At 40.9% G+C, this 27,245-nt stretch overlaps 1 protein-coding gene across 1 annotated transcript in view; it reads right to left on the bottom strand.

Moving 5' to 3' along the window:
* LOC142951399 (rho GTPase-activating protein 44-like) overlaps positions 1-27,245 on the bottom strand; it is a 70,746-nt gene that overhangs the window by 7,726 nt on the left and 35,775 nt on the right. The window contains exons 2-17 of the mRNA XM_076092907.1: positions 20,355-20,394; positions 19,800-19,919; positions 18,739-18,815; positions 18,150-18,261; positions 17,000-17,076; positions 15,351-15,465; positions 14,803-14,871; positions 14,630-14,711; positions 13,694-13,821; positions 12,516-12,627; positions 10,396-10,477; positions 10,208-10,288; positions 7,487-7,600; positions 5,439-5,530; positions 5,148-5,328; positions 2,167-2,184 (exon numbers count right to left, since the gene is read on the bottom strand). Of these exons, the coding sequence (XP_075949022.1) occupies positions 2,167-2,184; positions 5,148-5,328; positions 5,439-5,530; positions 7,487-7,600; positions 10,208-10,288; positions 10,396-10,477; positions 12,516-12,627; positions 13,694-13,821; positions 14,630-14,711; positions 14,803-14,871; positions 15,351-15,465; positions 17,000-17,076; positions 18,150-18,261; positions 18,739-18,815; positions 19,800-19,919; positions 20,355-20,394 (1,500 nt within the window). The remainder of the gene's footprint in view (positions 1-2,166; positions 2,185-5,147; positions 5,329-5,438; positions 5,531-7,486; positions 7,601-10,207; positions 10,289-10,395; positions 10,478-12,515; positions 12,628-13,693; positions 13,822-14,629; positions 14,712-14,802; positions 14,872-15,350; positions 15,466-16,999; positions 17,077-18,149; positions 18,262-18,738; positions 18,816-19,799; positions 19,920-20,354; positions 20,395-27,245) is intronic.

Here is a 27,245-nt window from a genome sequence, read left to right as displayed (position 1 = left end):
CTGGGGGCCATTAACGCTGAACTTTATATCATAAAACTGATCAGATATTTGCTAAAATGCAGGTGCGAGTTGATCACAAGCAGCAGACGTCGACCTACACATTCCCACATCTGGAAATATATACAAATACAAACAAAAGTGGGAGCGCTCCCTTGTTGACAAAAAACAGGATCATAGAGAGCTGCAGGAGTCCTGGAGTCCTAAAACCAGGAAATGAGTTCTTCACTTCACTTCCTGTTCCCTCATTTCAAAGTCAATGTGTTTTCTAAATGTGTTTTTGGTTAGATGTCGGAAATAAGATCTGTGGTTAACACCAACTGAAAAGATTTCAAAGTTTTGTTCTCTGATATAAAATAGGTCAGTAAATGTCCCTCTGTTGAGTTAAGAAGCTTTTACGTGTCTTAAAAAGAGTCTAAATGAGACGACTAAACGTCCTCACTAGAACACTATCCTCCTTTAGCTTAGTGGTGGAGACGTGAAGTCACGTGACCGTGGTGGAGTTCCTTTATAGACTAACGTGAAGTCACGTGACTGTGGTGGAGTTCCTTTATAGACTAACGTGAAGTCACGTGACTGTGGTGGAGTTCCTTTATAGACTAACGTGAAGTCACGTGACCGTGGTGGAGTTCCTTTATAGACTAACGTGAAGTCACGTGACTGTGGTGGAGTTCCTTTATAGACTAACGTGAAGTCACGTGACCGTGGTGGAGTTCCTTTATAGACTAACGTGAAGTCACGTGACCGTGGTGGAGCTGCTTTATAGACTAACGTGAAGTCACGTGACCATGGTGGAGTTCCTTTATAGACTAACGTGAAGTCACGTGACCGTGGTGGAGTTCCTTTATAGACTAACGTGAAGTCACGTGACCGTGGTGGAGCTGCTTTATAGACTAACGTGAAGTCACGTGACCGTGGTGGAGTTCCTTTATAGACTAACGTGAAGTCACGTGACCGTGGTGGAGTTCCTTTATAGACTAACGTGAAGTCACGTGACCGTGGTGGAGTTCCTTTATAGACTAACGTGAAGTCACGTGACCGTGGTGGAGTTCCTTTATAGACTAACGTGAAGTCACGTGACCGTGGTGGAGTTCCTTTATAGACTAACGTGAAGTCACGTGACCGTGGTGGAGTTCCTTTATAGACTAACGTGAAGTCACGTGACTGTGGTGGAGTTCCTTTATAGACTAACGTGAAGTCACGTGACCGTGGTGGAGTTCCTTTATAGACTAACGTGAAGTCACGTGACCGTGGTGGAGCTGCTTTATAGACTAACGTGAAGTCACGTGACCGTGGTGGAGTTCCTTTATCGACTAACGTGAAGTCACGTGACCGTGGTGGAGTTCCTTTATAGACTAACGTGAAGTCACGTGACCGTGGTGGAGTTCCTTTATAGACTAACGTGAAGTCACGTGACCGTGGTGGAGCTGCTTTATAGACTAACGTGAAGTCACGTGACCGTGGTGGAGTTCCTTTATAGACTAACGTGAAGTCACGTGACCGTGGTGGAGTTCCTTTATAGACTAACGTGAAGTCACGTGACCGTGGTGGAGTTCCTTTATAGACTAACGTGAAGTCACGTGACCGCGGTGGAGCTGCTTTAAAGCCTGTAAGTATAATAAACGTTTGTTTGCTACAGAGATTCATTTATGCAATAATCTAAAATCCAATGGAATAATCCCATTGGATTTTTGTCAAGAGAACCAGTGTGATGCTAACTTCCTGTTGGCCTACAAAATGACGTCACCCTTCTATTGAACTTTAGAGGTGCAGATTTTCTTACTTTTGGACAGAGCCAGGCTGTTTCCCCTTGCTTCCAGGACAAGACAGGAACTATTTTAACTATAGCTAAGGCTAAACAACAAGAGGCTATTGTAGTCACAGGCTGAACATGTTCATCCAGTGCCTGAAAAGATGCTACTTATGTAAACACAGAAAGAAAGGCCTGCTTTGTCCATGTCCCCCCCTCATTTGTCACCCTTCTCTGTTGGAGGCATTGAACTGTAGGAGTCCAAGTGTGTCACTTCAGACAGACCTGACTGGAAGCATTAAACACACACACACGTCAAACGACCGACACTTCCTGTCAACGTGCAGCTGAGACGGACAGACGATGAATAGACCGATGAGAGGATGAGGAGGGTGTGGTGGGGAGGATCTATACTGTACCTTTGTATCTTCCTCATGCTGCATAGTTAAAGACAGAGACAAGCACAATGAGGACAGAGAGTAAGGATCATGGAGGACAGAGCCCCCCCCCCCCCCTCCCCCCCATCGGACTCATTAACAGCAGCAGAGGAACTTTGGCAGGATGCACTTTGTTAAGACGAGAGCCAAGATGGAGGAGCGAAATGGGGAGGCTGTACTTGGGGTGGAGGGGGGGATCTTCTCTCCCTGAAGCGCTTCAGCCTCGTCTCAAAACCCAGAGAGAAAATTACAGTTCCTTTTAGCGCTAATTAGGTCAAAGTTTCCCTAATGGACACAAGAAAATCCCCCTAAAAATGAAAGAAAATTGTGAGTTGTTTTTTTTCTGCCTATGCAGTGGTACAACTATAATAGTGTGGCCAAAAGTATGTGGACACCCTTCTTGCATGTAGTTTCTGGTCTGAGTTTCCAACTTGGTGGCAACAGTTTGGGGAAGACCCTCTCTCATTTCAGCGAGATAATTCCACCTTGTGCACAAAGCCAAGTCCATAGGTCCATAGTTTGTGAAAGAACTCGACCTCAACCCATGTAACACCTTTAAGATGAACTGGGATAAAAAACAAAAACAATAGCGCTGTGTGTTGATTTTGGTGTTGTGGCCACAGTCTGAATATAAGTGATGCAGACTGGACCTACAGGACTTTTTTTCCTAGGGTTAGGGTTAGGGTTAGGGTTACACAATCATAACAAAAGAATGATTTAATCCATTTGGTTAGAGTTTTAGAAAAGTCTCAAAGAGTATCATTTAATCATAACTAATATTTATCATTCTATGCCAGGAAAGCCAGAGGAGGAGCCTAATGTGCATCCTAAATCCAAAAACATCGAAGTCTGAGGGAGCTGTTTTGAGAAGATTAATACCACTCTGTCCAGTAAATATGAAGCTTTAAATCCAGCAGTCAGATAGCTTAGCTTAGCATAAAGACCTAAGATATAAACGTCACTAATTAACACAGTATATCTCTTTTGATTAATTAGTATAAAATAAAATAGTATTTTACGCTGCAGCGTGCACCACATGTGACAAGGAACAACAACCAATCACGGCCGGTGGATTTTATTCTCTTTCTTCCATAAATAAATGTCTGTTAAAGTAAATATATGCAATCATCACCATCATCGCTGCACGCAGAGAAAGAAAGTGAACAATCTTCCACTTGCTTCCACGTTTTTGGGCCCAGAGAGAGCTGAAGGTTGAAAGTCATAATCGAATTACCTAATTTGTTAGTGCACCAAAGATGCTGCCGAATCATTTCTCTCTAAAGATAAAGTATCACACTATGTACTTTGTATGTCTGGAGATTATAGCTATAAATAGTTCTCACTGGCCAGATTAATGTAGAAGCTAAGTGCAGTGTGTGTCCTTCAACTGGTCCTGCTCGGTACAGAGAATGATGGGAAATTATTATCATTTTTATTCCTCACATGAAGGCACAAAGATCCCCCGGAGGTGCACATTTTAGTGTCTGAACATCAATTAACTTTTTTAAAGGGATGTGAGCACTAAGTAGAAATTTAAAATCCAACTTTACAACCATGCACTGAGCGAAATCTAAAATCTTTTGTGCATAAAAACCTGTAATTCAAAGGGAGCCTCACTGTGCTTTCCATTGAAAGCCGGGCTCTATTGATCAGATCTAACACGCAGACACACACACACACACACGCTGGATCCAGGTTTAATTAGCTGGGCTACTTGTGGTCTCCGGACTGCAAGGCTTAGTCTAGCCGCAGGGCCTTATAAGACCAAGGGTGTATTAATGCATAAACGGAAGAGACACGGAGACAGACAGAGAAAAGAGAAAGAAAGCCTCTGACTGGGTTTCAGCTAATCCTCCTCCACAGCTTGAGGTTTGCCCTGATTCCTCATTTCACAGACTAAATGTCATCTTTCTCTTTCCTCACTTTCTTACCCCTCTCACTGGGCTGCAGATAAAGACGGATACAGTATCCCTTTCTTATCCACCTCATAGTGAAACTGAGCATGAGGTCACCTCTCACATGGAACTTGTGCAATCAAAGGGGGAATTCTTCTCACTCTTACTTCACATGTCCGACGCTGTCAAAAAGGCAGTCATGTGGAAACTTTACGTGCCTCGAAGTGTCCTTGTCTAGGAAACAATATTTAAAGCTAACTTGTCAGAAATACGGGGGGTCTCGGGGGGGTCTGAGACGCCTTGATTGACACTTTAGACCCCCTGAAAGCCTCAATTGCAAAATTCCGGCTGGTCTCTAAAATCAAAAGACAATTACAATCATATTTCTTCCGTAAATAAGGTCCCATGTTGGTCAACTGTAAGCTCTATATGTACTGTAATGAACATACACTGTATATAAGAAGTGAACGTAGTCGTCGTGTTGTCACTCATTGGTTTGTGGATGTTTTGAAGCCTTGAGTTCTTCGTTTTGGCCGTCGTCATCTTGGCTGTTTGCAACCAGTGAACAGGAAGTGTCCATATCTGGACTGAGGAGGAGTGACGTAGAGACGCCGTATACATCTCTGGCAGAGACCTGTCAATCACCGTGTAGCCCCGCCCTAAAGCATCCCCTGCTTTATGGTCTGTGTGACTCTAAATGGACCATAATGTACTAAATGAACATCATGCTGCATTGAAGAAGACTTGAAACTAGAGATTGAGACCATAAACTCATGTTTACAATGTTTACTGAGGTAATAAATCAAGAGAGAAGTAGAGTCATTTTCTCATAGACTTCTACACAACCAGAGGAGTCGCCCCCTGGTGGACACTAGAGAGAATGCAGGTTTAACACATGAAGCTTTGACTTCACTTTTCAGAACCGGAAGTTGCCGCCTGGTAACAAAGGACAATATTTCATTGTATATTCTGACTTAACACATCTTCAGGATGTTTTGCGTGTAATCCCTAAAAACTGCAGCTATATGTGTAGAGAATGTAAACCCAGTAGAGAGAGAGGGCTCGTACCCGTCCTTCTTGTAGAACTCCAGCATCATGTTGTCCGTGGCGACGCTGAGCGGCCGCCGACTCTGGTCGTTCTGCTTCCGCTCCATCAGGTCCATGTCCGGTGACGGCATCGAGCTGTAGTTGGAGTTGTGGTTGGTGTGGACCGGGCTGCCGTAGTTCCCCGTGACGTTGAACTCGATTTCTAAAGAAAGGAACGAGACGCAGAAACAATTCAGTGTTTTCATTTTCTGAAGAACTCAATCCTCCTTCCAAATAAAAAAATCTATTTCCTCTTGTGTCATCCCTCCTCACCTCCGGGGAAGAACCAGTCGGCGTGCTGGATGATGGGCTCGATGATGCCGACGATCTGCAGCGAAACTGTGGTCATCATCTCTGTGATGTTGCTGCAGCGGACAGAGAGGAGAGTTTTTTTTATTTATGGTGGGACGTAGAGCATCATATAAGGATTTACACTCAGGTGATTAGCACATCTTCATGATATTGCAGAAGCATTAAAAAGGAGAACCGGCGAGAGGAATAAAGAGTTTGTGAGGTTTACACAGAGATGTAAGGGAGGTGTCCTTCACCCTTTCCAAACTGGTTACTCATCATCTTCATGAGTGAACTTCATGATAAAAGTTGTGCCTATTGGCCATTTTTGTTATTAGCAATTTGAGCTCTAAGCAGCATGATGAATATTAGCAGATATTCAGATTCTCCACTGAGAAGCCCCGCGGATACGGAGTCCTTCTCTCTTCTATACGGCGTTTCTTTCTGCATGTGTTGCACAACCCGTAGCTGTGGCGTCATAGTGAGGTTATTAGGAGGTGGTTCAACTGTAGTAGGACAGCACTGAAGGCCCAGGTATAAAACACACGGCCCGCCACTGATACCAAACATGAATAACTAGATTTTTCACATATGAAATCACCATATAAAGTGAAATCTAACTGGTAGACTGAACAAAGGAAACACTGAGGTTCATCCATTTTATTTCCCCCTCACACGAGCCATAATCCTCACAGAAATTAATACGAGCTCCTACTGTGTAACATGATTAATTTTACATTCTAGTGGACATCCCACAGTTTCAAAAGATACCAAATATGACATGTTGCATTTAGAGGAAATGTGTAAAATGATGCACAAAGACATTTAGAATAATTTAATGTCATTGAACGGTGCAGCCATAAAAACATGGCGTCTTGGATCTAAATATTCCACTTTGTGTGAATGTTGGTCAAGACAATATATCATGATACTTATTATATATAACATTTATTTAATCAGGCCATCTCATTCGAGAGTACAGAAGAGAGAAAGAAACACAAATATAACGAGACAAACTAAAGCTCATCAGAGACAATCCCAGAATCACTAAACAGATTTAAATGTTTAAAAGTGGGATTAGTTATTCAAATTTTTTAATCCTCCGTAATTATTTCTATTTATAAGATGCAATGTTGTGGAAGGCAGTTTTCCCAAGTTCAGTATTTTCCTGAGGGGGAACTAGAGTTCAACAGGCCTGAGATCTGATTTGATGAGCAGTGGTTTTAAATTTGAGAAGAGAGGATTATACACTGAGGCAGCTTCTGATACTATAATTGGAAGATAATGGATGATTGTTTACAACCTTAGAGCGAGTTTAAAGGGGACTTATTATGAAGTGCTAGTGTCTACCAACCCACAAACGATGAAATAAGACAACCCAGTCAGATTTCTGTGGGCTGCTTGAATCAGAAAACATGTGATTCAACAAACCAATCAGATTTGTCTCCCCTTCCTCTGTCACATGCAGGTTCATTAGAATATATCGTCCCCATCTGAGTATCTCCGCTAATAACTTAAGAACTATCTCTGCAAAGATGCACAACATTTTTCTCACAAGCCAATCAGAGCAGACTGGGCTCTTAAAGAGACAGGCGCCAAAACGGAGCGTTTCAGACAGAGGGGGAATACATGTATATTCAGACAGACAATGTGATACATTGTACGTGTTTTTTGAACATTAAAGCATGTAAACATGTTCTAGTAGAAACACAAAATGTCAAGCATGAACCTGAAAATGTGCAGGATATGTGACCTTTAAGGGGAATTAAGAGAGGAAACCTGGACGTTAAGAGGTTAAATCTAATTATGATCTTGTCTAGCTTAAAAGATTTAAGCAGTTGTAGAAATTAAAACATCATTTTCATAACAGAAGATTCTTCAATAAAGAATGCATAGATTTTGAAAATGAGTCCCTCGAAAAAGAATCAAACGTGCAGTCTGAGATCCCACTTGAAGTTGTACTTTATATTGTTAATGTTGTTCTATAAAAGTCAGTTAACTACTGCGACTCTGCATCTCTGCTGACTCACCCTTCGTCATGCATCCACAGCAGATTCGGTCCGAGGACAATAGCGATGTTTCCAGGCGTCATCTTGTTCACATCCTGGTCTTCGGTCAGTTTGGAGAGGAATTTAATCAAATACCTGAAAATACAGAAACAGAAAAATAGGTTAAAATAAAATTAATTTAGCTTTTGTCAAAACAAGTTATTAGAAATAATTCAACTTTTTTAGAAAAACATGATTTATTTGTGATTTGATTATATAAATTAAAGGTACCATGTTGTCGCTGTCCTGTGAAAACCATGTATGTTTAAAACAGCAACTTCTCACACGCTACAAAAAACAGCTCGGTTTTCCACTTTGTGAGAATGAATTTTTCCTGCAAATCCAACAGTTTTTTTTAATGGTTTATTGAACTCAAGTCAAGTTTATCTGAAAAATACAAAATCACCGCATTTGGAGCTACAATAGTAGGATGTATTAAAATGTATTAAAACAACAGAATTGTTGATATCGATATCGATATGTTTTATTAATAAAAGCGGCTTCTGCTCTTTCCTGTTGCTTTCAACTGTTAAGTTCTTTATCACACGCATGTTCAAATTACAGGACGGTTTTTAAAGGCAAACAAACACAATAAAACGATGACTGTTTTCAAACTTTTTTTTTGTGCAAATAACTAAACAAAAGCAGAAACTACCATCAGTCATGATTCACAGCAGTGAAAATGCTCCAAGCGAGGCTCCTCTCTCCTCTCATCCTGAGAGTGCAGGCCGTTGTTTGAACAGCTCTGCTCTTTGATGAAATATAAATGAGTGTGGAAGAGAAAGATTGAGGCCTTTTCTGTATCAATTCTATTGATGCTAGAATCAGACTTCAAAACAAGACGTAGGTATCTGTAGCATTGATATTATCTTATAGATCCGCACACTGCATAGTTTTCACTGGACAGCTGTGATGTACTAAACTAAATGAGCATCAGTGCAAAAGGCTTAACATTTCTGGGAATGCATGAATTCAGCAGCTCAGGTAATGACTCGCTGTCTGGCAGCCGTTGATACTGGGCCAAATGTAAAGCCACATTCCCACAGATCTATTTCCCTGTCATGTTTTCAGTTGTAGTGAAATGAGACGTGTAAAGTGAGAAACGTGGGAATAACAGAACAATATCCAAGGTTTCCCACCCTCTTTATGATTAAATAAGGTACTTATTTTGTGTTATTACTTCAAACTATTCTCCCTGTTCCTTCTCTTCGTGAATTTTCTGAGAGACAACAATGGTCCAGTGTGTTTCTGTGGGAGCAGCTGAGCTGAATGACTCATCCTGAGCTGAACTGTTGAATGAACATCAGGTAGCTCATCGCAGCGAGCGGCGATCATCTGGACGGGTCTGACAGGTCTTCTCAGGAGGACGACTGTCTAAAAATACGCCCTATTTGTGCGATTCGATGTCGACACTGACAAGAGCTGCAGCATCTCTGCTCCTACAATTTCCCTCCCGTCACTTTTCTCTCTTCCTCTTCCTCCTCGCCGCGGCTTTGATCATGAGATATGCCCTTCGCCAAATATACATGGCTCGCCCTGATCCAGCAGCAAATACAGCAGCACCTCAGCCTTAAGTCCTCCTTCTCTCACCATCTTGGTTTTTGGCCGTCGCCATCTTGGTTTTTTGCAACCAGTGAACAGGAAGTGACCATATTTGGACTGAGGAGGAGTGATGTAGAGACGCTGTATACGTCTCTGGTAGAGACCTGTCAATCACTGTGTAGCCCCGCCCCTAAAGCATCCCCTGCTTTATGGTCTGTTTGACTCTAAATGGACCATAATGTACTAAATGAACATCATGCTGTATTGAAGAAGACTTGAAACTAGAGATTGAGACCATAAACTCATGTTTACAATGTTTACTGAGGTAATAAATCAAGAGAGAAGTAGAGTCATTTTCTCATAGACTTCTACACAACCAGAGGAGTCGCCCCCTGGTGGACACTAGAGAGAATGCAGCTTTAAGACATGAAGCTTTGGATTCACTTTTAAGAATCGGAGGCTGGATTAGAAGCACAAAAACTTTCATGGGAGCTTGGAATTTCCATGCTAACAATCAGTGACACCTTCTAAGTCAAATTAATTTTATTTATAAAGCCCAATATCACAAATTTACAATCTGTGCATCAAACGACACCCTCCGTCCTTAAACCAAGGATACAGATATGGAAGAACTCCCCCGAAAAAAACTTTCTTAACAGGGAAGAAATGGAGGAAACCTCAGAAGGAGCAATAGAGGATGCAGTCCTCAGTCATTTTAAAGAAAGGGAAAACATGGCTCATAATTCATGAACAATGTTATGAAGCGAGAAATTAGAAGTTTTTATGGAGCGCAGAAACCTGATGAAGTGAGAACATCATCAGTTGTCATTTGGAATCCATCTTGAGTCTGACTGATGAAGAGTTTAGAAGACAAACCATCTCATTTTATGCTACTTTAATTAATCTGTCTTGTTACAGTAAAAACGTTCTTTCAGCTGCAATTGTTCCAGACAGTTTAACTCAGTCAGACATGTTTTTTAATTTTAAAAAGTGTCTTAATTCACCCACAATTCATGGCATCAGTCCTGCTTAACAAACCCAAGAACTAGACAGCTTTGTGCTGTGATGAATTTAGTTTTTATCTGAAGTCTGACTAATCATTTCAGTCGCCTGACTTCCAGTAACGACCACAAGGAGGGAAACACGGAAACAGTGACTCACTTAAAGTTGTTGTTGTTGGCCGTGGGGAGCTTCTCACAGGCGTTCAGGAGAGCCTGCAGTCTCTTGTCTTGATCTTGAATGCTGCAGGACGACAGAGAAAGAACATTGTATTAAATTAAAGATGAAGTTCAACACATCATCATCATCACTGATCTGACGACATCGTGGTGAATTGAAGCGATACGGACTTGGAGGCCTGGATCCAGTCGTTGTAGAGCTCGTATGACATCAGCGGCTCGGGGAGCTCCCGCAGGTAGGACTTCAAAGCTCCTGGAGAGAACGAAAATAATGAGATTAATGCATATATGCATGTATGTATTTGAGCAAACAACAATGCATTTATAATGTGCCTGCATGAGCTTATAGTGTCTCAGACTCGTCACTATATTTAGTCATTGCTGCTATTTGATCAGAAGGAATGTGATTTTTTTTAATGCTGAGGAGGAAAGCGACGGCTGACTTGTCTTCTTCTTCGTCTTCTCTGGATGCCGCGTTCATTTCCCCCGGGGAGTGCGTGGGACGGATGACAAACAAGAACGTCAGGGCATCCCTCACTGTTAGACAGCTTCTGTCTGTGTGTGTGTGTGTGTGTGTGTGTGTGTGTGTGTGTTTGCACAGGCCTGTAGTCTGCTAAATAAACACATTAAATCAGATAATTATGTTGAAACTACGGTAGATGCAGCTCTAGTTTGTTACATTTACAAAGAAAAATCCTGCTGCCTCTTATTGATGCTGATGGAAGACGAAGCCCCCCCCTCTCATCATGACCACCACTCCCAGTGGGACGGGGGCACAAATTAGATTTGCTGTTGGAGCTAACCCAGTTTAATATGGGATCATTAGAGAGACCTCTCTCTCTTTGTCCACATGCTCCAGTGAACACAGCTGACTGATTTCATGTTTAATGAAAAGGACAAAATGTTTCTGAGGAGTTTGACAGGTTTCTTGGTTTGTTCATTGGATTAAATCCAGAGTTAAAGGAAGGAGAAAACGATTTGTGTTTTGGTTTTGTCGACGAAACCTTCAGTTAGCGGTTAGCTGTAGCATCTGGGGTCACAGGGGGCTGGTGGAGCCAATGCTTCATGTGTTAAAGCTGCATTCTCTCTAGTGTCCACCAGGGGGCGACTCCTCTGGTTGTATAGAAGTCTATGATAAAATGACTCTACTTCTCTCTTGATTTATTACCTCAGTAAACATTGTAAACATGAGTTTATGGTCTCAATCTCTAGTTTCAAGTCTTCTTCAATACAGCATGATGTTCATTTAGTAACTTATGGTCCATTTAGAGTCAAACAGACCATAAAGCAGGGGATGCTTTAGGGCGGGGCTACACACTGATTGGGGGTTTGCGTCACTGGCTAAACTCGAGCTAACCGCTAACTGAAGGTTCCGTCTCCCAGAGAAGTGGTCTCCTGGAGGCGGAGAGGATGAAACGTAAATAAAGGTTGTTTTCTCGTTTCTGCCGCGTCGGATTCATCCCGGAGTTATTTTGACCGTCTCTCAGAGTTCCATCAGTTTGGCTGAATGTTGGGAATTCTTGCCCTGCTGTTAGTTAGTTGATTGAAATTAAATCTATAAAATGTTCTTAACTTTTCAGGATCTATATGAAATATTTATAGCTTGTTATTTTGGAGGTATAAGGTTTTTAATCTGACAGCATTATGCAGCAGTCGGCTCCAGTGAAGACAAGCAGCATCCTCACAAAAGATCAATAACAGCATCATAAAAGCTTTTCTGTCTTTTGTAGTCTATCGTGGTTTATTTATTTATTTTGGTACAGAAGATGAAGGATCTGTCTGACACTAATCACAGTTATATTTGGAATTGATCGCCAGACGTTTTTGGGATAGTTTATTGAATATCTCTGAAACAAAACTGAGCAAAAACTGACAAAAAATATTTTTGCTTTTCTTGCTGCGAACTGAATCCTCATCAGGTCTTAAAGGAATCTTTTAACTCTCATGTGTGGCCGTTACAGAAGACTTTCAAATGAACCTTTAGCAGAAAATACACTGCAGAGGTTGACGAATGACATTTGCAGTCACGTGTGCAGGAGAAATAAACACAAAACCAAATATTAGAGGTCTCTCTGATGAGGGAAGCATCATTTAGCAGCTTAATTATGTTGTTCGTGTGGAAGTGAAGTCGGCGGAGCAGATGTGCGAGCTGTAAATTAAGATTCCTAACAAGCAACTGAACTGGTGCCAACCCATAAATCTACCGCTGTACGGCCAGTTTCTCATTCTAGACGATGGTAATCAGGTCCAGCGAGGCAACAGATGGGTGCAGCTAGGAGACGGGGGGGTACCTGCGATGGCGTGAGGGTCTGCAGAGTACTCCTGAACATCCAACACGCCGCAGTCCAAAGACGCCTTCAGCTTCTTCAGTTTGGAGGCCGAAGGAGCGACTCTGAACAAACCCTGAGACACGAAACACGACGAGAACAGTTTTAACCTCCAATTCAGTCATGAAGTAAAAGAAGGTATTTATTAATTAATAGGGACTGTACTGAGTATTTCCAATTCATGGTACTTTCTACTCCTCCTCCACTACATCTCAGAGGTACATATTGTACTTTTTACTCTACCTCAGAGGTACATATTGTACTTTTCAGGTAAAACCACGTATATCCATATGTGTTGATGTTTAATCATATAATGTAGTATCTGCAGTATATAATAGTAAAACAGTCTGAAAGGGGCAATTCTGCATAATGAGCACTTTTACTTTTGATGAAGTTAATTTTGCAGATAATACTTTTCTACTTTAGCAAAATACTAAAAAAAACATTGTTTAAATATTACTTATATCTACTATATTTACATAAATAGCGTCACACGTATACAAATCTTTACATATTTCACATATAAGTATTTTTCCAACAGGGGCTGATTTTGATTCATATCATATTTGCTCAACTTTCTGGAGATCAGACTCGACTGCTGATGAACGAACAGCTGAGTCGGCAGCAGACTGTTTGTGTGTCCTATAAAGAGTCGATTCATTTCAAATGTCAAAGCGAGCTCTTAAAACACTTTGAACTAAGGTGATTAATGAATTTCAAACAAACATTTCTCCGCAGCACATCTCAAAACATTATCCATAATGTTCAACAAACATCCCATTAAGCCTGATGACTGTAGAATGGAGATTAAGTTATTCATAATGATATATTTGCCTTGGAATCTCATAAAGATTTGCTCTGGGAAAACATTTACTGTAGCCTCAATGTGTCTCCATTAAACAATCGTTACATTCTGAGCAATTAAAGCTGCACAGCTCACCGCTTGATAACGGTTTAAAATGACCGTCACACAATAATTAAACAGTCGAGGATTGTTTGTTTCTTTGAGGAAACCAAACTGAAGCTTAGACCTCGTTAGACTTCTGCAAAGTGTATCACCACGAGATGTGTTTACTGTGTGTGTGTGTGTGTGTCCTGTCAAAGACACATGCAGTGTGTGTGTGTGTGTTTGTTAGTCTGACCTCCTCCTGCATGCCACACTCCAGCAGCATGGTGACACAGGCCTCGATGGGGAAGGCAATATCTCTCCCGCTGAGTGCTAAGTGCTCCTCTAATGGCTTCCCGTAGCACGGCTTCTCCACCCAGGTCTCTGTCAGGCACACACAAACACACACACACAACATGCATGAAATACAGTAGCAGCTAAGGATGCTAAACGTTTCCTCTCCAAAACAAACAGGAAGTATATTTTCTGGAGGACCTTAAAGGGCCCAGAAACATATGTTCCCACTCGGCTTCTTTCTCTAAGCGATGACGTCGTGAATGAACAGACTGATATCAGTCAAAGTCAGAACGACACTCGCTCTTTAAAACGGGCGAATTCCTGTTTTGTCTTTTAATCGTTGTTCTTCTTCTTGGTTTAAAGGGGCGGAGCTCTGTTGGGAAAAGGTGATGTCACATATTTCTACAGACCAATCAGAGAGTTTGTGAACTAAATGAATATTAACTTATTAGTTATTTTAACTTATATTACTTATATGAAACGGATATTGCATAAACTGTACATATTTTTTGTGTATATATAATATAATATAAATAATAAGTGCAATAATAACAACAATAATAATAATTATATAATTCAATGAATAAAATGTATTTAATTATTTATAATAATAATATAAAAAGTAATAGTATTGACAATAAGAAGAAAAATTAATAATAATGACATGAATATAAATAAAAGTAATACTAATAATAAACTAAATAAAATAACATTATTTGTATAGTATTTTAGTGTTGAAGCTCTAATTAAATCAGTTAAATTCCAACAGCAGAACCCCAAACTGTTCATAAACACATGCAAACTAACACACGTGGACGCTGCAGCAGAGTCTGAGCAGGATGCAGGAAGAGGAAGAAGCAGACTGCATCAATGAGTGTGTCGGTCTGAAACTCACCCTGATGAGCTTTGATCTGGGGCAACACGCTCTGGAGCAGCTCTAACGACTTCCTGTGGTATTCTGCCTGGACTTCTATCAGCTAGACAGACGAGAGATCAGAGAGTCTGAGACGGACGAGCACAACATTTCTGTTCCTTCAGCCAAAGTCACGGGAGGAACGTCGTACTTACTGTCTGGAAGTAGCTTGCATAGTCAATTTCTTTGGCCACAAAACTGTACATGTCTGCTGATAATTGATCCTGGAGGAGTAAATAAAAGAAGCAGACATTTTGACATTTTTAATTACACTGACGATGGCTTCGAGCTCTTGTATTGTGCACGCTGGCTCACCGGGACACTTAATGTGGCTGAGCCTTCGTTAATGTTATTAGTTATTAGCTGTGACAAAATGTTTGCCGTGGAAAAGGTCAAAACTGTTTTCAATTAAAAATCTGCCAAATGAATAGAATAAAGAACTAGAAAACATATTTACATTTAACAAAAAATATTTAATTAGCATTTGAATGTGAAACTAAATTAAAATAGTACATTAGACAGTGTGGATTTACTGTGTACATGCATTTTTCTTTCATGGGAAAACTCGCTAAAGATACGCGATAGACTGTGGAGTTAGTAAACCATTAGAATGTTACGGCGGTAACTTCTTTTTTACATCCGTTACTTATTCAGTCTGTCTTTCAAACTCTCTCATGGATAGAGAATAAAGGCGATCACTGACTCTGCAGATCTCCATGCGGTTGGCTGCCTCCTCCATCTCCTCCCGATGGTGGTCGGCCTTCGCTCCTGGCTGCAGGTTGCTGGAGAGTCCTGAAGACTTGGTGGACTGATAAAACCTGAGAACACAACATTAACTTTGTTTATTCAATAAGTTTAGTCAAGATTACTTTTGACTGACGAGGTATTCAAATCCTTTATATTACAAGTATTAATAACCAACTGTGAAAGGTACAATATGTACCTCTGAGATGTAGTGGAGTAAGAAGTACAATATGTACCTCTGAGATGTAGTGGAGTAAAAGTACAATATGTACCTCTGAGATGTAGTGGAGTAAGAAGTACAACATGTACCTCTGAGATGTAGTACAGTAAAAGTACAATATGTACCTCTGAGATGTAGTGGAGTAAAAAGTACAACATGTACCTCTGAGATGTAGTACAGTAAAAGTACAATATGTACCTCTGAGATGTAGTGGAGTAAAAAGTACAACATGTACCTCTGAGATGTAGTACAGTAAAAGTACAACATGTACCTCTGAGATGTAGTGGAGTAAAAAGTACAACATGTACCTCTGAGGTGTAGTACAGTAAAAGTACAACATGTACCTTTGAGATGTAGTGGAGTAAGAAGTACAACATGTACCTCTGAGGTGTAGTAGCCTCCAGTAAAAGTACAATATGTACCTCTGACATTTAGTAGAGAAGTATAAAATTGCAGGAAATGGAAATACTCAAGTAAAGTAGAAGTACCTTGAACTTGTACTTCAGTAAACGTGAACACAACTAAACGAAGACATTGTATTTGCCTTCAGCAGCTTCAGACTTTCGTTTTTTTGAGTGATAATCTGCAACAACAACATCTGAAGCTCACACAACGAGCTGTTTTAAAAGCCGACTTAAGTCTCCATCGAACACTTGACTATGAATACAAGTATAAATGTATCCTCTTTCACTGAACTCATCTTCGTCTCTAACCTAAGCCCTCGTCTTCCCTCTCTGTCTTCCCTCTCTGTCTGGGTGGAGATAATGTGCCGCTCTGCCAGAGGAGCTCAGCTCAAAACAGGATGATGGAAAAAAACTCTCTCAGATTTAGGTCACTAAAAAAAACAACTGACTGAACTGCAGCGAAAGAAAATCACAAATCTCTCCATGTCGCTGCTCTGAGAGGACAGCGAATCAGCACAGAGACGGATTCTGATTGGACGGGAGAGAAATCTGCACTGATGGGACGATTCAAGAGGTTTTCACACCTAAAAGTTTAAAAATAAGAAATTATTCAACATGAAAGGTGGTGAACCTCTATCTTCATCTATAATTATCAAACTATAATTTACTTAAAGGTGCCCCGTGGAGTTTTTGCTCACAATTTACAGTGTAATTCTGTAAAACTACGACTAGTACTTAAATGTAGGTACAGTGGAAGAAAACTAGACTGTGGGGAACAAGAGAGTAATAATCTGGCATTTTAGAGAACATTCAAAAACAAAGTGACTGATATTCTGCAGAACATATGAAGTCATTATTGTGTATCATATATTAACAGTGACAATATGTCTTGGTGCTTTTGGAAAATCTAAATGTAATTGTAGACATACGTAAAGTTTTATGGTTACAACTCTGTCTCTGTCTGGAACGCAGCAGCAGACTCACCGTGTGCGCGCCGAGTCCATGTCCAGGACCAGCTTCGCTAAATGTTTCCTCTGTTTCTGGATATTTGGGATTTCCACCTGAGAGGACGGAGCAGAGAGCCGTTCATTGTGAAAGAGGGAAACTCTGCACCCGATTCTTCGTCTCATGAAGATCAGTTTACCGGCTTATTTAAAGAGTAATTAATGAACAGTGGGTCCGGTATCAGAGACATGAAGGTGAAGCTCTGTGTTCCTGCTTTTCAACAGATTACAGAGCAGGTTTGTCTGACGAGGGCTCAAATAAACTATTTTTCTATTATTTACCCTCATGGTTTTGTCAGTCAGCCTTTTTCTGCATGGATTTATTTGTCTTTATTTTGAAGTCCTGTATTTTTTTAAATATATAAAAATAAAAGTAATAGTTTCTAAGGTATCTCTTGCATGAAGAGTCTGGGGGATATCTTAAGTGAAAACGCAGTTTCAGTCTTTTATAAAATTGTTCTGTGTTATAACTTAAGGGGAGACACTTCAGGTGATTTGGGTATAAAAACTACAACTATTAGATATCACCAAGAACCTTCCCGTTTATTACTTATATTAAGATGATTGTTACTGTAAAATCTACAGACGCATAAAGACAAAGTAGTAAAATAAACACCTAAATGTGTATTTTGTATGTTTTCTTTCCACTAGTCTGTTATGGATGAAAAATAGTCAAAAATCTCAAAATTGACCCGCGCAGGAACAATTACGTTTTTGCATTGGGGGTCTCACATTAAGGTAATTTAAGAAAAATGTGTGAAAGAGATCTGAATACAAACACAGAGGAGGATATATGGGAAAAATATACATACAAACAGAATAAATATACACAGTTATTACGTATTATACAACACTTTAACTAAGAGAATGTGACTTGTGAGCGATAATTACTGTTAAAAGTGTCAAAAGGAAGCAGGTACTTTTCTGTTCTTAATGTTTTTTTGGTTGAATCTCTGCAAACATAACAGGAAGTAAATATTCCTACAACTTCTATAATAAAAAGTATTCTATTTATATTCTCTCAATTGTTTCCTGCTCGTTAATTTATTACTGTCTTCTCTTGGATTGCGTTTTGTTTCACAGGGTCTACAGTGATTATATGAAAATGAGTGTTGTTTGAGTTTCCGTACCTCTGCGAGGTCGTACAGAGGCTCGACGACGTCCCTCTCGATGGTGAGCTCGAACAACATGAGCTCGTGAGCGAGTTTGTCCTGCGTCTCGCCGCACAGCTTCAGCATCTTCCTGCAGCAGAAAAACAAGGAAAACATCAGAGAGCAGTCTCAGTTCTCCTGGATGACATGTTTATCTACTCATGCACTGTCTCTCAAAACTCTGCAATAAGCACTGATGCATTTATGAGTTAATGCAGCGAGGTGATGTAACATTGAGTAACTCACAATATACACAACATCAACTTATGAAATACTTTTATTTACTGTATTCTTCTCTTTCAGTTACCTGAAATAATAAAAATAAATAAAACATGACGTAAATCATGTGCAAGTTAGCAAAGAACGTTATTAAGTATTAAGAGGCTTTCCTGCTTGAATAAAGGTTGAATGATATATTGAATGTGAAATCAGCTCTAGATGATGAAAACGTTCCTTTCTATGTCGTCACTTTTCGAGAGAAAATGCAGCCAATGTTACAGATGATCAATGATGTGTGTGTGTGTGTGTGTGTGTGTGCGTGCGTGCGTGTGCGTGTGTGTGTTCTCACCCGAGTAGAGACTCGTCCCCGAGCACTGCCGCTCCCTCCACCATACATTGTGCTAGTGTTGTTAGAGGAAGCTTCTTCTGCACAAAAAGAAAACACAAACACACACAGACAAACAATCGATGAATCAATCTGTCGAATGTGTTGTTCAACCAAAACGCATCGATACGAACCGACGTGTTGCTACACGCACACACAAAGACTCAACCCTGAAGGAAAAATCCATCCTTTTATTCTCTCTAATGGTTCAAAGTCATCGATTTGTTTGCTGTTAATTGTGATGAAGGAGATACTTTGTAATGAAGCACATGAATCACATTTATATAATTAAAGTTATTGTGAGGAACTTTCATTTTGTGTTGATTTTGTGGAGAAAAGTATTTCCAAGCACCAGACTCCCTTTAGAAAACCTCTCATTTTACTGCAGCAGGGTCTGACAGTCTGCCCCTCTCAGTCCTGGTTCTGGTTCTACCGTGCCTCCCTTCCCTCCAGCGGGTCCAGCAATATGTCCTGGGTCTCCAGCAGCATGGTGTCGGTGTCGGCTCCCAGAGAGGAGAAGCTCTGCTCCTGGAGGAGGAGGAGGAGGAGACGCTGCTGCTGCCGGGAGCTGAGCTCTCCTCCTCCATCCGGAGCTCCGACTGCAGGTTCAAGGCTGCAGGTGAAGCCGGATCTGGGTCTGTCCACGGTGGACCGGTCTCTGCTGGAGGATCTGGGTCTGTCCACGGTGGACCGGTCTCTGCTGGAGGATCTGGGTCTGTCCACGGTGGACCGGTCTCTGCTGGAGGATCTGGGTCTGTCCACGGTGGACCGGTCTCTGCTGGAGGAGTTTCTGGTGAACCTGCATGATTTCATCTGGTTTCACCAGAATCCGACCCGGTGTCACCGATGTCGAGCATTAAGAATAACTCTATAGAAACAGACCATCTTCTCTCTGATGGTCTATTTACTGATGGAGGTCTGATAGAGGGTCAGGACTACACTGAGACTGGTTCAGAAGTTCCTCGCAGTAACTTTAATCTAACACTTAACATTATTATTCGAATGTTTTCGGGTTTGATCCTCACCGAGGGCGACCTGACAGACTTCTTTTCCACGTCCACGCCCTGCTGGCCCTGCAGACAGGCGGTCAACTTCTTGTGTGTGCTGTGGGAAACCTGCTTGACGAGCTCCAGACGTTTCTCCACCTGTCGCAGAGAGAAAGAAAGCGCATGAGACCGGGAAACATACGGTGATTGAGTCATGTTTAAAGACAGACATGCACATGCAGCAAGCAGCCAGCTTCTCCTCAGCCGGGTGACACTTATACGAACACCATCACCTGTCGCTCCTAAACGCCTTTCATTTCATTATTAAACCAACTCAGTGGAACCGATGTGGCGGCATTAAATCAGATCAATTACAGCGCAGCGCCCCGAGTCAATCAGTGGGGACGTTCTGCCTTTTGTCTCTCAAAGAGCTTCAATTTCAGCGCCCATTAACGGCGCCTGAAGGCAGCTCAGAAAGCCATTTGTGAAAAGTCATTTAATGCACGCTGAATACTTTGCACGGATGATGATGTTTTTCCTGTGAGAGGCAGCAAAACACACACACACACACACACACACTTCATTGACTAGTACCTGTAGTAGGTCATCACTTAATACTTCTGTTTTTTCAGCCCTGGAAGAGACGAGAAGAAGAAAAAGGAGGCTGTTAGAACGGATTAATTACATAACTGAGCAACACACACATCATTTTGCTGAATTTCTGCACACATAATAGTTCTTTGTATTCTGGTAAACACAAGATTTAAAGTGATTCTTTTGCATGATTATTTAAGGAGATTAAATTAGACTAATTGATAAATTGACAAAATCGTATGAGTGTTAGTCGACTAACCTAAATAAGTAAATAAATAGATTAAACATTAAATTGAATAAAAAACAGTAGAGAAAGACTCAATATACAATAGAGAGAGAGAAATAAAACAGAAAATAAAAAGAGAGATCCGTTAATAGATTAAATTCAGGAGAGACGATCCTAAATCTGCACTAATGGTTCTCGTGGAGCTCGCGCTCAACGTTTCCCTTCGAGGCAAATCTGCCAAAATGAAATTGACTTGAATTTAAAGCAACAAGTGTTTCATGGTGTTTAAATGTCTCAGCAGTCAACACTTCACAGCCTCCACAGGCCAACAATTAAAGATTATAGAGAGCAGTTAAACGCTCCACATGAGAGACAATCTCACTGCACACAACTGTGCTACAGATGCAGTCATATAATAACCGCCCCGTTATGAAATTTACTTTATTCACCATGATGAAGCTGGGACTCTACTTTGGATGAAAATATGTGGAAAGCTTGTTGATTCATTTCCAGACAAATCAATTAAATTTGATGAAACACGAGTTTTCAGCCATTTTATCAGCTCTGTGAGTCGGTGCTTTGAGCTACATGCTAACGTCAGCAATGCTAAGACGCTAACAATGACAATGCTAACAAGCTAACAATGACAATGCTAACACGCTAACAACGACAATGCTAACAAGCTAATGTTTCATGTTTACCATCTCAGATCAGGCCGTTAGCTAACGTTGCTCAAACAGGAGGAAATAGTGCATTTGTTGGGGACTATTTTCAGTGGCGGATGAATTCACATTTGGTGCTCTAGTAGTCAGTGTTTGTGGCAGCAGGACGGCGTTTGTTTGATTCAGTCAAAATAAACTACAGTGTGTGAGCAGAAAATCAAGATATGAAAGTCAAGATCTACAAGAAAAGGAGGATTAATTCATCTCATTCAGATAAACTTCTGTTTCTCTATTATATATATAGATATATAATTAATAAACTATAAATAAATGAACCACCAGTCACCAAAATACACGTTAACTTCATCCTAATTCTCATTCGAGATACAACCAAAGACTATTTTCATTATTGATGAATCTTTATTCAGGAATATTTATTAATAATTATATCACAAAAGTTAATAAATTATGAAAAATGCTTCCAAAAGCCTAAAGGCGATTTATTCAAAATTCCTTATTTAATTTGACCAACATCCAAAAACTAAAGATATTCAGTTTATTATCACATATGACACATTTAAGAAACTAAAAACAACAAATGTTTCGTGTTTTTGCTTAAAAAATAACTAAAACAATAAATCAACTATCAGAATAGCTTCCTCGCAGTTATGAACCATAACAGTTGTTTGTTCTTAACAATTAAGAATACAGAGAAGCACCTAAACGCTGCAGCTCAGCAGAGCAAAAACCAGAAGCGACGGCATTAAAACTAGAAACATGAAGTTGCAGAAGCATCTTCAGAGTCTCTTCACTGGCGTGTTGTCTCTTCAGAGTTAAAACACACGTTTAGTTTCATACTTTACAAGCTTCAGCAGTCGCAGACACAGAAATCGACGTGGTTTGAAGAAAAACTCAACGATAAACAGGAAACAAAGCACCTGTACAGTGATTTACAACCGCTCCTGTTCACAGCAGCTGACAACGACAGGAAGTCATGTCAGTGACTCATTTTCATCCCGGCATCTTTTGACTTTTATGTCACCACCCTCCGATCAAGTCTTACAAATAGTAGAATTGATCATAACTTGTTAAACCTGGGCCCTTTGACCCAAAAGACTTCCTCATCGATGGATTACAATCAATAAAGCAAGAGCAGAGTAATCATTAGCCATTAAATACAACTTATGAACCCCAATAAAGGTTATTACAAAGTGGTACAAAACGAGAGATTAATAAATAAAGACATTAATTTAAAATGCTATAAAGAACAGGTGCAATTAATCAAAACGCATCACGTTTTAGCTCATTTATGGATGTTTTTAAGAATCTAAAACATACAACATCTGTTCTTTCTGACGACAACAAACATCCAGGAAGTCGGCCTCACCTCCTGAACAACAAACCGACTTCAGTTTAAAATAAAAACCCTGGACTCACAGAGCAGAGCTGATCCTGCGTGAGGATCTAGTCCTGCTGATCCGCAGCTTTCTCCTGAACATCCCCTTAACCCCGATACAACAGCAGGGACACCACCTCCTGTTCAGCCAGGAGCCGAGTGACAATGAGGAGGTGAGAGAGAAGTGAAAGGAGAGAGGGGGAGGAGAGGGGGGGGGGGGGGGCGGCCTGAAGAATGAGACCTGACTATCTGGTCCTTTCACTACAATCGGTTTTCTCTCTTTCCATCATTCACTTCTGTCGACAGGTGCAGAAAAATGGATTCATAGATGTTTGCAATAAAGCAGCAACGTCTCTTTCCAGAAATCATGACCCGGTTACTGAACTTAATCTGTTAAGATTTATTGCGAGCAGTTTCATGTAGGAAGAAAAATATGTATTTTTGATTTTGGGCTGAACCTTGAACCTGTAAATAAAGGTAAGCTATGACTGCAGCTCTGTGAGTTTGTACTGAGACACAGCGGTGCTCAGAGCTAAATGCTAACATGATGTTGATGCTGATAGACTCGATGGCAATGTGCTGCAGGTGTTTACTCATAAACCAGAGTGTGAGCAAACAATTATATTTGGACGTGATAAAAATAAATCAGGGGGGGAAACCAAAGTTAATGAGCAATTAATCAAAGTCAATTCATCCTGAGGCACAAGAGGAAGAGTCAGGGGATCACGAAAGTCAGTAGGATTCATCCTCTGGGGATCACGAATGTCTGTACGAAATGACAAGACGATCAATCCAGTTGTTGAGATATTTCAGGCAGAACCAAACATCAGCTATGTTTAGGTGTATTGGATTGATGGAAGGGTATTTAATCATGTCCACATCTGTGTGGCTCTGTCAGTGTGTGTGTGTATATATAGCTTTAGCAGAATGACAGAGTTTCTGTTAGCACACTCACAGTGGTTTGTCTCTGCATGTTCATTTAACCTCATTTATTTCTGACTTTGTGCAAATCCAAGATTTTTTTATCTCAGATGTTTGAAGGAAGTCACTGATTCATTTCCTCTCTGACAACAAGCACATGTGAGTAACATTTAGCGGCTCAGTGAATTAAACTAGTAGAGATGATGGTCCTCAAGCTAGCGCACACACACACACACACACACACACACACACACACACACACACACACAGTATGACAAAAACAAGGCAAAACAAACTGCTGTCAGCTGCTAAAGTGAGTTTTTTTCGGACTTCTTCTTGACCTCTCAGTCCTGTGAGTATTATATTTGCAAATGTTCCTGCATAATAGCGTGGGACGATGTCTGCATAGACAGCAGATGATTCAAATGTGTCATGTCCTCAATTACCAGCAGGAGGCAAGATTCGATAATACTTTGACCACACGTCTCCCCGAGGGGAATGAATGTGATACGAACTGTATTTTGAAGCCGTATAGCTGCAGCATAATGTACCTGCAGTACTGCTGGATGCACAACATGTCACAGTGGCTTTCTGTAAAAACAAATACTGAATACTGGACAAAGTGTGTCTTCAGGGAATATCAGAGGTAGAGAGAACATATTGACACACAGGACGCAATGTTCTGATGCAAAAATAGACATTTTGAATAAGAAGTTTGCATTTTTAAGCATAAATATCTCAAACTAAAGGCTTTTAATGCTGCTTTTTCTCCCAGCTTGGGCCTGGAAAATGTTTCTTTTTTTAAATAAAACACGCATGCTGCTGCCGAGTCTCTGCATAGCTGCACGTGTAAGGGGAGAAGAGAAGGTCAGCTGTTAATGTTGTGGTGCTGACGTTTTCCACTCGGGGGATTTGGTCCTCGTAACGCAGCATGAAGGGAGGTCACAGCTGAGGAAGGGAGAGGCTGAACAACACATGGTTCATATTTTGAAAAAAAAGAAGAAGATTGAAATCAAAGGGGACAAAAGCGAACGCTCGCAAGAAACTGAATGGTCGCCTTTGAGACTATTAATTTGAAGGCCCTCCATCTTCCCGACATGCTCCTCTCTCTGCAGCTTTTTGTTAATTGTTTGACACATCAAGGACGCTTCAGCATCCCGAATCAAAGCCTCAGCAGCAGAGTCAGGACTTTGCTGCAGCATCAGCTTCTGTCGTCACAGCCGGGATTCCCACTGGCACGGCGAGAAGAGAGAGGGAGGAGGAGGCAGTGATGAAGAACACAGAAGCAGCAGGGGGGGGGACGATAACAAGATGTGTAAAAAGGGGTTTTAATGTGATAAATCCTTTAAGAGATTTAGAAAAGGAGCTGAAGCGACAAAGGGTGAGAATACAGATTGTTCTTGTAAAATGACTCAGCTCTCTTTTGTTTCTCCTCTTCCTCGGGTCCAAACTTTTGGCAGAAGACCAGAAACTAAAAAAGGGTTCAAAGACGACTTAAAACGACTGCAAAGGCTGGCAGTGATTTGTGAGGACTGCATCCAGTCGACTGTGGTTACTGCACAGAAATATGACTTAGTGAAGATTCACACTTTAAAAGTTAAAGCTGCACTATTTAATGCAACAGTCCCGCCATCAATTCTACTTTTACAAACGTTACACATTTTCAGTTGTCAGAAACTTATTTTAATATGTTTATTATTGAAGTCGTAGCGAGTGGTGGTGTTTCTAGTATTTTGTCCACCCCACTTACAAACATGAAAGGAGCAAAACCTAATTTCTTAGAGCTTTCGAGAGGCTAAGCCCCGCCCCTTCTGGTGTCCTTTATGGGACCTTATTTCGGAAATATTATGTAGATTAGTCCACTTTTGGGTGTGTCGTCTTTTTAATTACGTATTTTCACAGTCTACAGACTTTCTTAACGTACAAAATTATCTTTTGAATTGACAAACATCATACGTGTAATTCATGGCACGGTTGAAACGGTATAAAAAAAGTATTTGTGTCTCGCTCTCTAAAATAAGGTCCCATGGTGGTCAACCAGAATGGGCGGGACTTCGTCTCTCGATGATCACTCGTTCACAAACAGCCACCACATGATTACTGCTACACGGCAAACACACTTTATATTTCATCTACTGACTATTTAGTTGTGTTCTTAATTCAGAAGTAAGGAAGTAAAAAGCCGTCCTTGTGACAGACGGACGCACACACTCACGCACACACATGACCAAACACATGATCCCCGCAGAAATGGCATCATAAACAGCACGATTCCCCACATTTAAAATCATTTAAATATTCAGAGACGTGGCTTTGAAAACGTTTGTTAAGCCTCAAGAAATTGAGAAATAAATTGTAGTTTGTGTGCCGTTACTGAAGAACACAAGTTTACGCCGACTTCTTGTTTGCTGGCTGAAAGATCGATGTTTGTTTAGTTACGTTAAGTGAATAACATGCTGAATTATTTCACAGGATATTTAGGTATGAAGGCGCATTCTTTTTCGTAGGTTTAGCTCCGAATGCTATAAATGATTCCTCTAAAAGTTTTGATCAGGATCTATTAGATTAAAGAAAAATTAAGCAAGATTATGAATTTAACCAGAAGTTCAACGTCAGCATTTGGTGCTTTTTTTCAGAACCAAAAAAAAGTCTTTATATCTCAGAATGCTTGATAATATATACTACGTTTTTAAAGTAGTTCTACAATGTTTAATACTACTACCACTACTATACTCTCAACACAACATACTCTACATGTATTGTATATAGAGATTTGGCATTTATTTCCTAAAAAGGAAATAAAGCAACACAAACTGTCCGTGCCTCTGAGATGTCACAGCTCTTGCTCAAACTATTCGACTCTACCATTATTATCCCTGCAAACCCGTCTGCCACCAGCGCCGATCAATACGCAGCGATGATGTGTTCGTCTAGACGAGCAGCAGGAGACGACAGACCTGTTATCTTTGTCTGCTTTATTATATTCATTGTGTGTCTGCAGACCGTCTCTTTTACCCCAGACTGTGTGGAGAAGGACATAATGCGCATTTTACAATAATAGGTTTAGATTTGAACAGGTGCATTAAATGTCATTCAGTCCATCTTCAGGAGGGGGATCGGTGTATGAGGAGGACAAAAATGGTTCAAGGACAGAGAAATCCCCCTAGGAGAAATGTTCCAGGTGAAGTCAGATTACCCAGCATGCTTCTCTCTCACCACAAACGGAGGGGGGGGGTAGGTTGTGGTTGCTATGGCAGCAGGTGTTACAGGCGGCGATAGAGAGGATGGACGGATGAAACGTGGAAAGAGGAGAACGCCAATGTGAAGAAGAATGAAGAAGCGGAGGAAAGTGGAGTCCACGACGCCGGTGGACGAGCGGCAGAAGATCTGCATCTTCCTCTCTCTGTTTGCATTCACTCACACACACACACACACACACACACACACACACACACACACACACACACACACACACACACACACACACACACACACACACACACACACACACACACACACACACACACACACACACACACACACACACACACACACACCTTCTTTTGGTTTCAAGGTGATGTGCTGCTCCACTTCAGCGGCTGTGTGCAGTGGGGGTGGAATGAGAAATCATGAAGCAGCCTTTAGAGAAGATCCTCTCAGAAGAACGTAGATCTGAGCTTCATGTA

The sequence above is a fragment of the Anarhichas minor genome, unplaced genomic scaffold, assembly GCF_050575085.1.
Source record: "Anarhichas minor isolate MPS153535 unplaced genomic scaffold, ASM5057508v1 ptg000017l, whole genome shotgun sequence".
Classification (NCBI taxonomy): Eukaryota; Metazoa; Chordata; class Actinopteri; order Perciformes; family Anarhichadidae; genus Anarhichas; species Anarhichas minor.
This window is presented reverse-complemented; position numbering and strand designations above follow the sequence as displayed.